This window comes from Rhododendron vialii, chromosome 13a, assembly GCF_030253575.1.
Source record: "Rhododendron vialii isolate Sample 1 chromosome 13a, ASM3025357v1".
Taxonomy (NCBI): Eukaryota; Viridiplantae; Streptophyta; class Magnoliopsida; order Ericales; family Ericaceae; genus Rhododendron; species Rhododendron vialii.
The window spans coordinates 6,964,989-6,979,959 of NC_080569.1; the positions used below are offsets into that span (position 1 = coordinate 6,964,989).

The window sequence follows — 14,971 nt, forward strand, 5'->3', positions numbered from 1 at the left end:
TCCATGACTGTAATGAATGGTCAGGATTCGCTCAAACTCTTCCTCATAAAAGTTAAACTTATCCATGGAAGAGTTTTTTTAAAATCTAGACCGTCCAAATACATCTGGACGGTTAGAATTACACACACAATCAACACAACGATTGTGCAAGTAGCATTTTTGCTTCATATTCTAGTCTAGACATCTAAATATAAATCCAAAGATTTCCCTTGTATCTTTTCACTTTTGATTGGGGCCCAGGTGGTTTATCTGCTTAAACCCACCTTTTTTGAATCTTCAATCACCCTCTAACCAAAACACACTAAAATAGGATTATTGTAGGAGGACAGAGGGAGCGTGCTGTGCAGCTTCGTGCTGCACAGCGTGCTGCACGGCCTCCGGCGAGGCTTTTCCGGCATCGGTCCGACGATCGAAGACGTTCACCGCGTAGAGTTCGTCGAGTTCTACATGTGGACCAAAAATCAGCTCGATCAAATATTGTTAAGGTCCTCATCCGAACATATATAACTTGAAAAAAATGAATTTAGTAGTTTTGATCCAGTGTTTCGTATCCATTAGGATTCATTTTTGAAAAGCGGCAAAACCACCTCCCTCTGATAAAAGTCCTTAGGGTTCCAGATGACGGTGATTGGAATGGGACTCGGCTTTTCATTATTTAACATCGCATCCTATTTTAGTCCTTACTTTTCTCTTTTTGTTCTTGTTTGTCTGAATTGGACTTGGTCATCGGTTTTCTTTCTTCTTTATTGATTTCTCCGTTGTCCAGAATAGTGGAGTATCATAATTTGGTCCTCATTCCTGGTGGGCCAAGCCCAATGGACCCACATATAATCTCACTTTCAAGAAAGCAACGTGCCAAAATTCCAGCCCAACCACCTTTAGCGCATTACCACGTAACTTCCCGTCCCCGTCAGTTTCGCCCCATCTCTCCTCCGCGTGTAACCGATCCCACATTCCCACGCAATGGAAAGATGAAATTACACAAAACCTCCTCATCTATATAGCTGACTATGTGTTTACCAAATTTCTCAATTGATCAAAATCAATGGAGATGATTGAAACGTATGTTGGAAATGTGAAGTTTGATTCCTTCCCGTTATCAAGACTTCTTTAGAAGTAAACAATGAAGTGGGTAAAATATAGAATAATAATAATATATGGACTTTATTAATCTTTAAAGTAGAAGTACAACCGACTAAAATAGTCGAGTGAACGATTACAAATTACAACTACTCCTAGAAAAGATAAAAAAAGATAAGCCGTTGGGCGATTGGGTGTCCTTGTAAACCACTTCGATTCTTCTATTTATAGGCCATCTTCTTATCTTGAATTTTGAATCTGAGCATTTCCCTCATTTGATTTAAATATGAGCAGTTTCCTTTCTTCAAATTCTGGATTGGGCAATTAATCTAACTGCTTTGCATCTTCTTGTAATCGAACATACTTCACAGTGGACTGCCATGTGTAACAAACGGTTAAGCATGCACTCGACTAATTAATCTAGTTCATTTACTTAATTTCGTCTATAACTGCCTTTGAAAGAAGGCTAAACCGTTACCTTTTGAAAATAAAACCATAGTAACTATTAATCATGACACTTGTCATCATCTAAATTAGTGTTAACAAATTGTGTAAACACTTGTCATTGGAATGACAAAAAATGACGATTCTACCCCTTAAAATTCACCCACACTTACCCCCTCATCTGTAAAAAATTGTCCTTGCTAACCCCTACAACTTAACTGTCTTTTGACAGAAATGTACTGATTGGTTAACGGTTATAGATGAGGGGGTGCTGATTGGTTAACGGTTATAGATAAGGGGTGCTGATTAGTTAACGGTTATAGATGAGGAGATGCTTTTGAGCATTTTAAAGGTTAAGGGGTAATCGTGTCTAAAATGTATAGATGAGAGGGTCTATGTGTAATTTTACCTCAAAGGAAAAACAAAAACGCCTCAATCGCGACAAACTAAAGACCAATCACCACCGTCCATTTCAAAATCAACGGTCTTCGATCTCCCAAACACGCACGAAAACCCTATAATTACACCGCATCGGATAGAAACCCCCGTCAGTCTTCGACTTTCCTCTCTCACTACAAAAAGTCAAAAACCAATAAACCATCACCTCTCTCTCTCTCTCTCTCTCTCTCTCTCACTTCTTCGTTGCCAGAGACCTGTCGCTTTCTGCCAACGTCCACCGCGTGCTTTTACCCAAAATACCCCCTCGCCTTTCCCACAAATTCCACCGATGTCCTCCCCACCGATCCTCCCAATCTCGGTCACATCACTGTACAAGTCGTCGATCGCCTCCCCGGCCCTGCGCGAGTTCGCCTCACGCTCCTCCGACTCCCTCCGCCGCGCGTTCGCACGGCGCCGCCCCTGGACGGAGCTCGCCGACCACACCGCCTTCTCCCGGCCCGACAACCTCGCCGTCGCCGCCTCCCGCGTCCGCAAGAACGCCTCCTACTTCCGCGTCAACTACCTCACCGTGGTCGCGGCCGTGCTCGCCTTCTCGCTCCTCTCCCACCCGTTCTCCCTCCTCACGCTCGTCTCCCTCCTCGCCGCCTGGCTCCTCCTCTACGTCTTCCGCCACCAGGAACACCCCGTCGTCGTCTACGGCCGCACCTTCTCCGACGCCGAAACCCTGGGGGTACTGATCGCGCTGACGGTGATCGTGTTTTTCCTCACCAGCGTCGGGTCCCTGCTCCTGTGGGCCGCGCTGGTTGGATCGGCGATCGTGTGCGTTCACGGCGCGTTTAGGGTTCCAGAGGACCTGTTCCTCGATGATCAAGAGCAGATGGGATCAGGCCTCTTCTCGTACGTCGGCGGGGCCGCATCGTCTGCTGCCGTCGCCGCTGCACCTTCCGTTGTAATCTCGCGTGCTTGAAGTCGTGTTGATCAGATCCAAGTTGTCTACGAAGTATTTTTTACACCGGTGGAGCGTGCAACGCACCGGATCGGAAATCTAGGGCCCGGATTTAATTGATTTACGATTTGTTAAGACATATGGCACTTGTTTGTATCCTACGTGAAATTGTTTGAGAATTCAAATTCTTGAATTTTAATTTTTTTTACTGCTAAATTTTGTTCGAGGAGTTTAATGAATCGGTAGCATTGACATGCCCAATTGTTAGAAACTGAGATTTAAATTATTTGTTGCAAAAAAATATTGGGATTAGAATGTCGATCCCAACAGATGGAATGCCAGTAAAGCAAGGTCGATTGACCCATTCTTCAAGTTCACTCTCAAGGTGGCAACCAAAGGTAGGTTATGTGTTTGCCGTTCAAAAAAACCCAAAGGTTATGTGTACAGAACTTGAATGGACCAAATTTGGAGACAGGATCCTTTGTGCAGAAAGATTTCCCGGTTGTTGAATTTTAAACATAAAAAAAAAAAATCACACAATTCAAGCCGAAAAACCCCTTAGTACAAAAGTATTCGAATTTTCGAGACAGAAAAGATTGGACCCCTCAAATTTGAATGATATTCAACCTTTTAACTGTTTCGAGCTCGAGTTTGTGTATAAGTTGGAGGCTTTGGAGTGGATATATCCAGTTTAAACTTTTAAGCGACGGGGGTTAGTCTCTGAGAGGAATTCTGGGAATTTTCTTAGAGTAAAAGAGAATCCAGGAAAATTTAATTGGGGTGTTGCAACAGATGGTTATTGTTTCATTTCAAAACCTTGTCTAATGAATCAATACTTTTTGTCCAATAGAAAGGGTTATAGTTTCATTTCAAAACCTTGCAGGGCAATAATCGGGAAATACAATATGATCTACTTCGTTCATCTACCAACAAATAAAACAAGCAAAAACAGTGAGGCAGTGCATCGAAGTCGCAAAACATAATACGGGATGGGGAAGCCACAACACAACACGCGGTGACTCAAACTCGTGCATCATGCCCGGGCATAAAGTACCTAATCCTAGGTCAATACCTTGGTCTCATTCAATCAAATATATTGATGGTCTCCTCCCTTCAAGTAAAAGAGCTCCAAGAACCAAGAATCATGAAATATGAATGCATCAGAGCTTCATAGAAAATAATACTATCAAGTAGATGCAAATACAAAAGCAGCTAATGTATTCATGCCCAGTATAGTTCCAGTGTTCTCCCAGTATTTCCCCACTACAATGTCAAAATTCAGGAATCCAATTTTGGAAACCGCTAGGAAAAAAATTAGGAAGCAATTTACAACCTCAATATTATTCTAGCTCTAACAAGTACAACTGAGAGAGATGCTATTTGAAAGGCTAGCAGATGCTCTATCTTTATTTTTTATGATGAATGTGTTGCTATTTCCTAATAGTTCACACTTCACACATAAAATGTAAAGAGAAGAGGAAGGAAAAGCTAAACATGTGATATACAGCCGCACTTTTCAGGCACTATCTTTCGCGTATCGACTAGTGTCCTCCACAACCTTTGCCCACTCATTTCCAATTCTCTCCATATATGACACCTGTTGTTCAAAAGAAGTTAACGCGCACAATTAGCAGAATGACGAGAGCAAATGGACATATCCATAGAAGTACATCTCGGGACCACATATCATTGTCACTATTTCTCAAGAACACAATGTCATCGACAGCAACTATTGAAATTGTTGGGTAAGATTTTTGTAAACATCTGCAAAGATATTATTACACGACTTCGAATTAATGTCTAATATTGACAAGAATATGATGCCTGGGAAAGCCAAAGCTCGTGTGGCTGACTCTACATAAAGAAGCAAACATAGAATGTCAAGATGCATACGTATGTGAAAGTACCTGGTGTGAATCTAAACACTATGGTCATTATTTTAAGCCCTTCCAGACGGTGATGCACTCCATCATCAAAAAGGACATTATAGGGAAAAACTCAGTGCTAATTTAGGATGTTCTGTGAGAGCCAATACTGCAATACATAGTGATGCAGTAATGGGGGTTGTCCCCAACATCACAAGCTGAACAGAAAACCCACCCACCCATTGGGAGGATGGCACCGCGTAACTCTTTCCCATGAGTGGCAAGGGGACCCACAAGCTGTGCAGCTTGGGTGTTGGTTTTTTGTCGATGTGGAATGACCTTCCTTTCTGTCCACTATTTACCGCAAAAGGTAGAATCATTACGCATAGTTAGCAGTGTCCATGCATAAAAGTTTCAAAATCCTATTTACAAGGGAATAGCATTTGATTCAGAACTCAAGTTTTCTGTATCTCCACCCTCCAAAACTCCTTTCCATTCGACTTCACAACTTCCTTCAAGCAGATCAATTTCATAGCCGAAGCTAAACTAGTTCAACCATCAACATTACGATGCTCTCTAACTTAGGCAGCAATCCAGGGAAACGTATTTCCAATGCTAGACTAACACTGACTAACTTTACTATCAAAAAGTCCGTATAAATTGTGGGGAAAAACTACTAACCAACTGATCTCAAGCACCAGCAGCTGAGGAGATTACGTATGACAAAAATCGGCCTTATCATCAGATTAATGTAGAACACATTGTTAATGTAGATAGCAGGATCCCAATAATTTGGTTATAAATTCCACACTTTAAAGTCTGTCAATGTACACTCATTAAACCAAGTCATAATAGTTGTTCACATACATCACTATAACATGATTAAACTCAGAGGTTATGTTCCATGGATAGTTCCAAGCATCTAATAAAGTGTGGACCAGAGAGTACCTGATTACTCACAAATCCCTTCAACATATTCACAAATTCATACTTTCTTTCTCTATCTAGCCTTTCGATTTCAGACCTGTTATTTTCCTGCAGGTACACAACATTGCATCAGATAAGGGTGATAACAGTTGATGAATAAGACCCAGAAGCATGTTAGTACGGCAACCATAAAGTTTGCACAAAAATAAATCACATGCGTCTAATGTGCTCTTGAAAATCAGCTAATACAACCGCAAAACACTTTCCTGTAACAGCACCCGAAGTGTTTTCTTGTTCACAAATCATCTATTTATGATACCGAGATCCAGTTGCAACCAAACCAACCCCTATATTGTGTTGCACCACTTGAACCTTCTCGAATCTTACTTAGAACACGTTTTACATTATACTCAGCTTAAGCTATAAGGAACCTTTTGTTTCTCTTCCTTTTCCTTCATCAACCGACCTTACAGGCGAGTTTAGTTTTTGTTTAGGGTTTTGATTTTAATTGTACATTTGTATGAATCTACCTTACATGAGTAGAAACAATCTCACTTGTGCCAAATATAGAAACAGAAACATAATTCGTGATTTAGACTGTAGCTTCAGAGTTCAAAACACGTGTCTAACATGGATAAGCTCTACGCAATGGACATGCGGACACCAGACAAGTGTAAGTTCCACTGTTTATGCATGAAATGCATCAAGGTACCTTGTGAACATCTATCCTAGCAAAAATAAAGAGATTTAACCAATATGATTTTTTATCGGCAGCACAATTTGAATTTTTTTGGCGTCCTTGAGATGAAAATTAGATGAATCTGACCCTTACTCACTTACCTGCACCTGTACCCGAATCAATATAGCACAGCCCTTCTAAATGCATGAAACTCTTTTATAACAGCCATATGATCCATAATCCATATTGCCATATTCGGATCAATACACCAAACAATCGACTCGTGTCTGGGATGAATCAATGAATCATGATTTGGCATAGAATCATATGATCAATGGTTGTATCACAGAATTTTGTTTAACACACCAAGCAATTGACTCAACCTTATCCATGCGTTTTACCAAAAAAAAGGGACTAAATAAAACGGCATAAAGTATGGACACAAAAATGGTAAGGAGTTAAATTTGAGTGAACACATACACATGATAAAGTGGGGTCGCAAAAATTATTCATGTAGCTCACCACAGTCGATTGGGACATAAAGCTTCATTTGGTTTGGTTAGGTTTAAAGGCATGCATATCGTGTTAAATTTATTTCACCCTGGTGATCTGAATTAATTTCTATTTCACCCTGGTGATTTGAATTAATTTCTAGCTTATTGTATGATGGATCTTTGATTCTTGTTTCTTCGAACCAAAAACATATTGTATGGATTCACCAATATTCAGAACAGATTATACCTAATCAATAACATAATAAAGGCTCGTGATTACGCAAAGCTCATAGCCCAGGTCCTTTAACATCTAATGGCCCGTTTGTTGGATGGATAAGGTATTGGGTGGATAAGGAAGAAAGGTTTATCGGTGGATAGGTTATGAGGGTGGATTAGTTAAGAAGGGGGGGATTAGGTTATACTTGGTTTGAGTAGTAGTTGATATGGGTGGATAGAGTGGGTGGATAATAGATAAATGTGGTGTATTCCTATTTTGCCCTTGTTAAATTTTTAAAAGGCCAAAATTGCCTTACTTTGTTCTTTTAAATTAAAGGTTAAAGTTCATAAAATTTGTATATCCACGTATATACTTTGCACTTGCTCCATCAAGCCCCAAGTCCAACTCTTGAACCCAACTTCCTTCCTCTTTCACCACCGCCACACCCTCCTCAGGGTTAATAACATAATTTCCATTTTTATTTTAAGGTAAAATTGCAATTTTTAACTGTTAGAAGGTAAATTTTTAAATCTGTGTATATGTATATGTAGATATATATCAGATCAGAACCAAGAGACGACCAAATGAAAACCGAAAGCTTAGCAGCAGCAACGATGGTGGCCCCGGACTGGTAACAGCATAGCCTCGCTCCGTGAAGCACAAATTGAGGGTACTTCGGAGTTTTGGAAGCCGGATAAAACAACAACGGGGTGAGGGGAGGGACAAGTATATCCGGCTGCAGGGGTACTAATTAATCCCCGGATTCTACATCTTGTTGTGAAAAATGTAAACCACCACCGGATATGGGAGGACTCGAGATGCTACATCTGGCCTCTCCGACATCCAGCCTCCATATCCCTCAGACAAACAGGCCATAAGAGCCCGTTTGTTAGCCGGACTAACTTGGGGATTAAATAAGAAGGGCAATTAAGAGGACGATATAGTAGAAGGGGAGTTCAACTAATAAAGTGAGATAATTTATACTTGATTTGATAGGTAGGTTGTAAGAGTGGATAAAATTGGGTGGATGATAAAAAAAACACAGCAAGTTACTTGCTTGCCCTTCCAAATTCCTTTTAAAAACCCAAGTTTGAAGGTGGAGAGGGATAATTGGGTAATTGGGGATGGAGGACTAATTATGGACAGGGTTGGGGTGACAATATATAGTTCAGCTGTAGAGGGACTATTTAGTCCCGGATTAGCTAGTCCGGGCATGTGCCCCAACCAAACACTGGATTATCTGGTCCCAGATTAGCTAGTATGGTTAACAAACATGCCCTAATTGATTTCTACTACACAATTATAACCATATCTTCACAATACACAATTTTATCCGAATAACGGAAAGGGTGATTTTGATCATCTGATTTCATATTTGACAATTGTGATATGGAATGCCCCGAAATGGCAGATGTGCCCGCTATAGTGTAGACATCGCATCCAGGATGTATCCAGGATATTGGACAAGTTGCAAAACTTGTCACAAGGATCCCAAAATATCTTTATCTTCCCACCAAGCATAAATAGCAAGTTGAGTTCACCGCAAAAATCTGGATAATACTATCACATTATGCATGAAACTCTACTAGAAAGCAGTGAAAGCATAATAGGAATATTTCACACCATGCCCGTGTGTTTCATAGGAATTATGCAACTCCAACAATTAAACACTGACAGCACCCACCACCCTTCAACTTGTTTTTGTCAAAAACTAGCGTCCTTGATAACCCTTTTAAGTTCAAAATTGAAGGAAAGTATCAACTATATCAGTATCAAGATCGCAGAATAGAGTAGAACAATTTCTCGTTTTGAACCTTTAAACCGAAGTAAGATCTTCTTAGATTGTCACAAGGACATTCTTTCATTACAGTATAAGACAACAAATGCATCCAAGAAATTCTAAGCTATAGAATCAGACTGTTTACAACGGAGAAGTGCATGTTAGGAAACAAGAACAAGAGCAACAACCAAGGAGGAGAATACAAAGTCATCTAAGATCTTAATAATCTTCCGAAAGACAAATGGATATCTTCATGCATAGTGGATTGACTCAACTGAGGAAGAAGACGCCAAAATGAACAATGAGAAAGCAAAAATTGTGAGAAGACAAAAGATAATCGATGGCCTTTATGCAAACTATACGTTACTATGTAACCGACTTTAAGTAGTGGAAAGCTAAGATTTCAACGATTTGAGTAGACAACCTTTTCCATCTAGCTCTTCCAGCAATTATTCATCCAATAGCAACACAATAAGAAAGCAGTACGCATATGGTGATAACAAGTGAGTAAACTTAGCCAAACAGTGCAATATTTCGGTCAATGAGCAAATTTTATACTTGAAGAGTAGAAAAAAGCCACCTCAGTCCACGCCCACGGAGTATATAAATGAAAAAGAAAATACCTTGATCCTTTCATATTGTCTGGTGGCACAGTTTTTAGCATCCTCAGTGACACGTATAGATTCTTTCAACTCTTCCATCTTGTGAATCCTAGAGTTATCCCCGAATCTTTTCGACGATGAAGTTTGAAGTCTTTTGACTTTCGAGTGCAAAGAAGACAAATCTGATATTAGAGTTTGAATTGTCAACAAAGCACTAGAACGGTCTGCAAATGCAGTGTCAACTGCTAACATCAGCCCCAGATAATCATGCAGTGTGTCCTGCAACGTACATTTTAGAAGTTACACTTAAGAGTGATTAACATTCATCCTAAAAATGTCCAATTCAAAATTTGAGTTACAACCCAAACAAGGCTGTTTGACGGTTTACCAAATGACTGACAGTTTGAGCATTTAACCCCCTATATAGTCTGCTTGCTTTGACAGCTGCAGTAGCCACATTTTTCATATCAGCGGCCCGCACCCGTTGCGCGTTGAACACAGCATTCTCATTCTCAAACTTCGTCAACTTAATAAAAGCTAGTCCTAACCCTCCCAATGTGTCTCCCATATCTTGCTGAGCTTTCACAAGTGATTCCGCCTATATGCAAACAACATAACACATAGTAGTATTAACTCACACAACCAATTAAGCCTCGTAAACCCAAAACATACATATTAATCCACGTAACCCAAATCTATACCCTATCTTGCTGAGCTTTCATATGTGATTCAGCCCAAATGCAAACAGCAAACAGCATAACACATAGTAGTATTAACTCACACAATGCATATACAGTATAACACGATGATGGCTCAATTAAAAACCACCTGCTGAGAGGCATTGACAATTTGCTGCTCGAGATCACGCAACCGCTCTTTCTGTTCCAGAAACTCCCTGTCTTCCTCTTCCACAGGCGGTTTCGAGCCTCCCCAATCATTACTCACAGACTGCTTCAACTCCTTGAATATCCTCAACAAATCCCTTCCCCCTTTCGCAGGCTGCACAACATCTTGCGGCCCGATCACACTCCTCCCCGAGTAATCCCCAATCAACTGCTTCGGCAGCTTCACCGCCCCGTCAAGCATCCTCGAAGCCATGTCGGTGCTCGTAGGCAGCGGCAGCCTCCCCTGAACCTGTAAAAACACCCTCAGCTCATCGCTCTTCCTGATAACTGGATGTGCCGCGAGCCTCCTCAAGTACCTCTCCAACGCCGCTCGCCTCAGCTCCACGAACTCCTGCTTCTGCATCACCTGGCTCTCCACAACACTCTTGTCCGGCCGCGGCGGGATGAAGAAGCCCCTGTAGGACTCGCTCAGCCGGTCCGATAACGTGACGACGTCCTTGAACCGCCTCCGGACGATAAAATTCGGTCCGCCGTAGTCCGCCAGGTTCGTCCGCGTCGTTATCAGGTACGTGACGTAGGTGTTACCTCCGGGCACGAGCGCGTTCGACGAGGATTCCACCTCCTTCTGAGGGTTCGACACTACAATCTTCAAGTACTCGGAGCTTGACGACGCGGATCTCGATAAGACCGTCGATTTCTCCGGCTCTTCGCTAGGGCTTTCGATTCCGTTGACCTCGAATGCGGTGTCGTCGTCGCCGTCGAGGGGGTTCGAAACGACGTCGTTGTACGGCGGCGGGGGGTCAACTGATTTAGGGCTCCTGATTTCAGTGTGATTTGGCGGCGGTGACGGAGGAGGGGAAGGAGGGGAGAGTAAGGGATCGGTGTCGGCCGGGGTGGAGGAGATGGGAGGCGCGAGGGGGTGGTGGTGGTGGTGGAGGCGGGAATCGGAGAGAGAGGTCATGGCGCTTTTGTAATTAGAGTAGGATTTAGAGGTGAAGGAATCGTCGAGGACGAGGCTTTCCATCTCTTCTCTTGATGCGTGGATCTCTGAACCCATCATGTTTTAAGAATTGGAAACTGAAACGGATATCAATTTCAATCTCTCTCTCTCTCTCTCTCTCTCTCTCTCTCTCTAAGCTGTTAACATCTGATATTGTTAGTGGTGGTGTTTCACGTGGACGGCGGTTGGAGGTATCGTGCGCGGGGGGGAGTAGTAGTGAAGCCCGTGTGATACCTGGAAGAAGACGGAGGGAATGATCGGGGCACGTGGTTATCGGGCCGGGAGGGGGGAGATGGAAGTGATTTTTCTTGGAAATCCGTCGTTTTTCTAACTACTCGTACCTGTTTTCCTTGTGAGATTCCCTGGGCTGGAATTTTGGATAGGGGTAGCTACTAGCTACCGTAGCAGCGTAGCTTGTCAAGGCCTCAACAGAAGAGTCAGGTTGGATCAAAAGTGGAGTAATTTTTATTTTTTTTTAAAAAGCCTGTTCACATATAGACTATTAGTGCACGTTTTACTGCGGAGTCCATCACGGGTTTTAGACAAATAATTCGAGCCGTTTATTAAATATAAAATATTTTTTGAGGACTCATGTGAAAAATCAGCTCAATCCGATATCTATAAATGCTCAATCCAATCGTCTAACTTTTTATTCAGATTTCAGGATAATTAAAAGTTAGATAATTGGATTGAGTATCTATATGTATCGGATTAAGCTAAATTTTCATGGGAACCATCGAAAAAATATTTTACATTTAATGAACGACTTTGATTATTTTTGTGGGATCCATAGCAAGCCTCATAATAAAATATGTGCATAATCTTTGCACAGATTATATGTGGGTAGCCAGGTTCTTTTTTAAACTCCCTACGGCACTTCACCACTTTTTTATTATGTATTTGTCTCGAAGCAATCGGACATGGAGTAAATAAAAATGTCCTAAAAATTTTGTTTGATTATTTAATAGGAGGGTTTAAACTTAAAACTAACTACTACTCCGTCAAGATTTAATACTCTTTTTTAGAGTTTATGCTATTTTTTAATCGATTATATCTTGTAATTTATAATATTTTATGTAATTTTGAAAATATTTTTTTATAGGACTAATTGAAACCTAACAAACAAGATTCATATTGGATATAAAATTCATTATCAATTTAAAAATATAATTCATTTTTTATCCGATTAAAATTGAACGAAAGACTATTAAATCCGAACGGAGGAGCACTACGTAAAAGTGATAACACCAAAAAGAAAGGGTAAAGTACATTCAACCCCCTCAAATTATTACCCATTCCCAAGTTGCCCCTACTGTATAAAGTCAGGCACTTTACCCCCTCAATGTAATTTAATTGTATTCCAGATTCCCCTTAAAAAATAGGTACTTATTTGCAATTTTCAAACTTAAAAATAATACGTTTACTGAAATCAAAAAATATGCAATATGAATTTTGTTTGATAGATTTCGATGAGATCTATTAAACACTGTAAAAAAAATTAAAAAATATTTTCGTAAGTCTATTATTTTTAAGGTTGAAAATTGATCCTTATTTCTTAAGTACTTGCTTGAGAAAGCGGAACGGGGTAGACACTTGTCGCCTTACCTTTGAAAACCATATCTAGTGTGGTCGGTTTGTTACTCTCCCTTTTAAGAGATAGATCTTGAGTTCGAGTTCTTATGGAAGAGATGCTCAACTCTTGTTTGTTACCACTACCAATTAGTCCCTAGCAATCTACCGTATGAAAGGGAAGAAAAAACTTAGAATTTTGTTAAGATTTTGGATGGGAGTTGTCATGGCTATTTATTTTCTCTTTTGGATAATTCATGGCTATTTTTTAAATCTAAGGACAAAACAACCGCTCAAATTCCCCCCCGGAAGCATCCAAACATGTCATTATCAAAGTTCCACCTGATCCATACCTCTGTGTGTTTATCAACGTAGTATTTGATTATCATCAGCTGAAATTTCTGTTATCGACCTATCCACCGTTATCTGCGTGAAGCCCCTCCTCCATGAAATCGGTCCCATCTTCTGTCATCACATTTGGCCCCGCACAATCTCCAATGGAATTGGGGTTGTACTTATTATCTTTGCACTCTTGTAATGACTCCTTATCTATCTATGAAGTTCTTTTTTGATGTAAAAAAAAATAATCTCCAACGAAAACCATTGTACTACTAGAAACCCTCATCATTGATATCCTCCCCCGAAGCTCCATTTACATTGTCCAACCACCCTCACTGAATACCGTCCCTAAATTACAGTGCCCAAATAACCCCTGCCACGTGTAACCACCATTGCCAACCCAAAGCCTAAATGGGTAGTAATCCACCCCACCAAACCATACTATTTGTGGGCTAAAAATCCATCACCCCTCTTCCCACTGGATTTTTTTTCTGAATAACCATGCCTCTATAAAATTTAATATACCTGATCAATAAACGTGCACAAATAAACACGAGAAAGAAAACGAAAATTCCAATTTAGAGAGATAAATAACTATAGGACCCCGTGCACATAATTAACAGGGTGGTGGCTATTTACTCTCATGGAAATCAAGTGAGTCAAGAATCCTTATTTTTTTGTTACACAAGTGAATCAAAAAGTTGAAGTGCCAGTATGAGGCTCCAATTTTTCTCTAAGGTTCAGTTGTTTTACTCAAGGGTTGAGCTCAAGAGGTAAATATATTTTGTGCCTTGTTATGTATTCAAAGCAATATATGATTCAAAAACTATAAATTATATATGGAGTAAAAGAAGATGAGCCATCATCCAATTTCTCAAATCTTAAAGTCGCTACTTGATGCCTCTTTCTCTGATTTGCATTCATTCGATTCCCATATTTCTCTTCCGTTCTGAACACCACCACCACCCATTTGTAATACTCCAGTGTTGGTCCCACATTGGTGGATTAAAAGAAGTTTCAATGAAATATTAGGGCCATCTCCTATTACCAAACAACTTGGGCTTTTAGCATTTTGTGTTATGTTGATCAGACTCTAAACAAGTTATTGGACCAGTAAAGGGTGAGTTGTTATACATTCAATTTCCTCGATCAACCACAGCCATTAAATAGCGAAAACCAGCCGCTACCGTATACGAATTATGAGTTTCGATCATTATTTTACTTTTTCAATTACTTTTGACGAGATGAGTCAATAAGTCGCAAAACTTTGAGGCAAAATTAACAAATACAATTCTTTTGAATAAAATTTTTGGCTTTGTTCATTACTTAATTTAGTTTTTCAATCATTACCTTACTTCTTTCTTCAATCATTACTCTATTTCTCAAATTAGTACTTTTTCATCTCTCTCCAATCATTATCTCTCTCTTTAGTCATTATCATATTTCTCTCTCCATCCACTATCAAAATTAAACTAAATTAAACTGCCAACCAAACAAAGCCTATAATTTTGACTTATTAAGCCAAAGAGGCCCCAAGTTATTTTGACAACCAGAATCGAAAACCAGCCGCTACCGTATACGAATTATGAGTTTCGATCATTATTTTACTTTTTCGATTACTCTTGACGAGACGACTCAATAAGTCGCAAAACTTTGAGACAAAATTAACAAATACAATTATTTTGAATAAAATTTTTGGCTTTGTTCAGTACTTAATTTAGTTTTTCAATCATTACCTTACTTCTTTCTTCAATCATTACTCTATTTCTCAAATTAGTACTTTTT

The 14,971-nt window shown here is 40.1% G+C and overlaps 2 protein-coding genes across 2 annotated transcripts; one reads left to right on the plus strand and one right to left on the minus strand.

Moving 5' to 3' along the window:
- The first annotated feature begins 2,060 nt into the window (after positions 1 to 2,060).
- Positions 2,061 to 3,095, plus strand: LOC131314258 (PRA1 family protein B3-like). The gene has a single exon (XM_058342781.1). The coding sequence runs from the start codon at positions 2,252 to 2,254 to the stop codon at positions 2,888 to 2,890; it is 639 nt and encodes a 212-aa protein (XP_058198764.1). The 5' UTR covers positions 2,061 to 2,251; the 3' UTR covers positions 2,891 to 3,095.
- A 975-nt stretch (positions 3,096 to 4,070) lies between these two features.
- Positions 4,071 to 11,664, minus strand: LOC131314262 (sorting nexin 2B-like). The gene is made up of 5 exons (XM_058342788.1): positions 10,262 to 11,664; positions 9,822 to 10,031; positions 9,455 to 9,712; positions 5,683 to 5,769; positions 4,071 to 4,466 (listed from the first exon to the last, which is right to left on the minus strand). The coding sequence occupies exons 1-5, from the start codon at positions 11,336 to 11,338 to the stop codon at positions 4,386 to 4,388; spliced, it is 1,713 nt and encodes a 570-aa protein (XP_058198771.1). The 5' UTR covers positions 11,339 to 11,664; the 3' UTR covers positions 4,071 to 4,385.
- Positions 11,665 to 14,971: the final 3,307 nt, after the last annotated feature.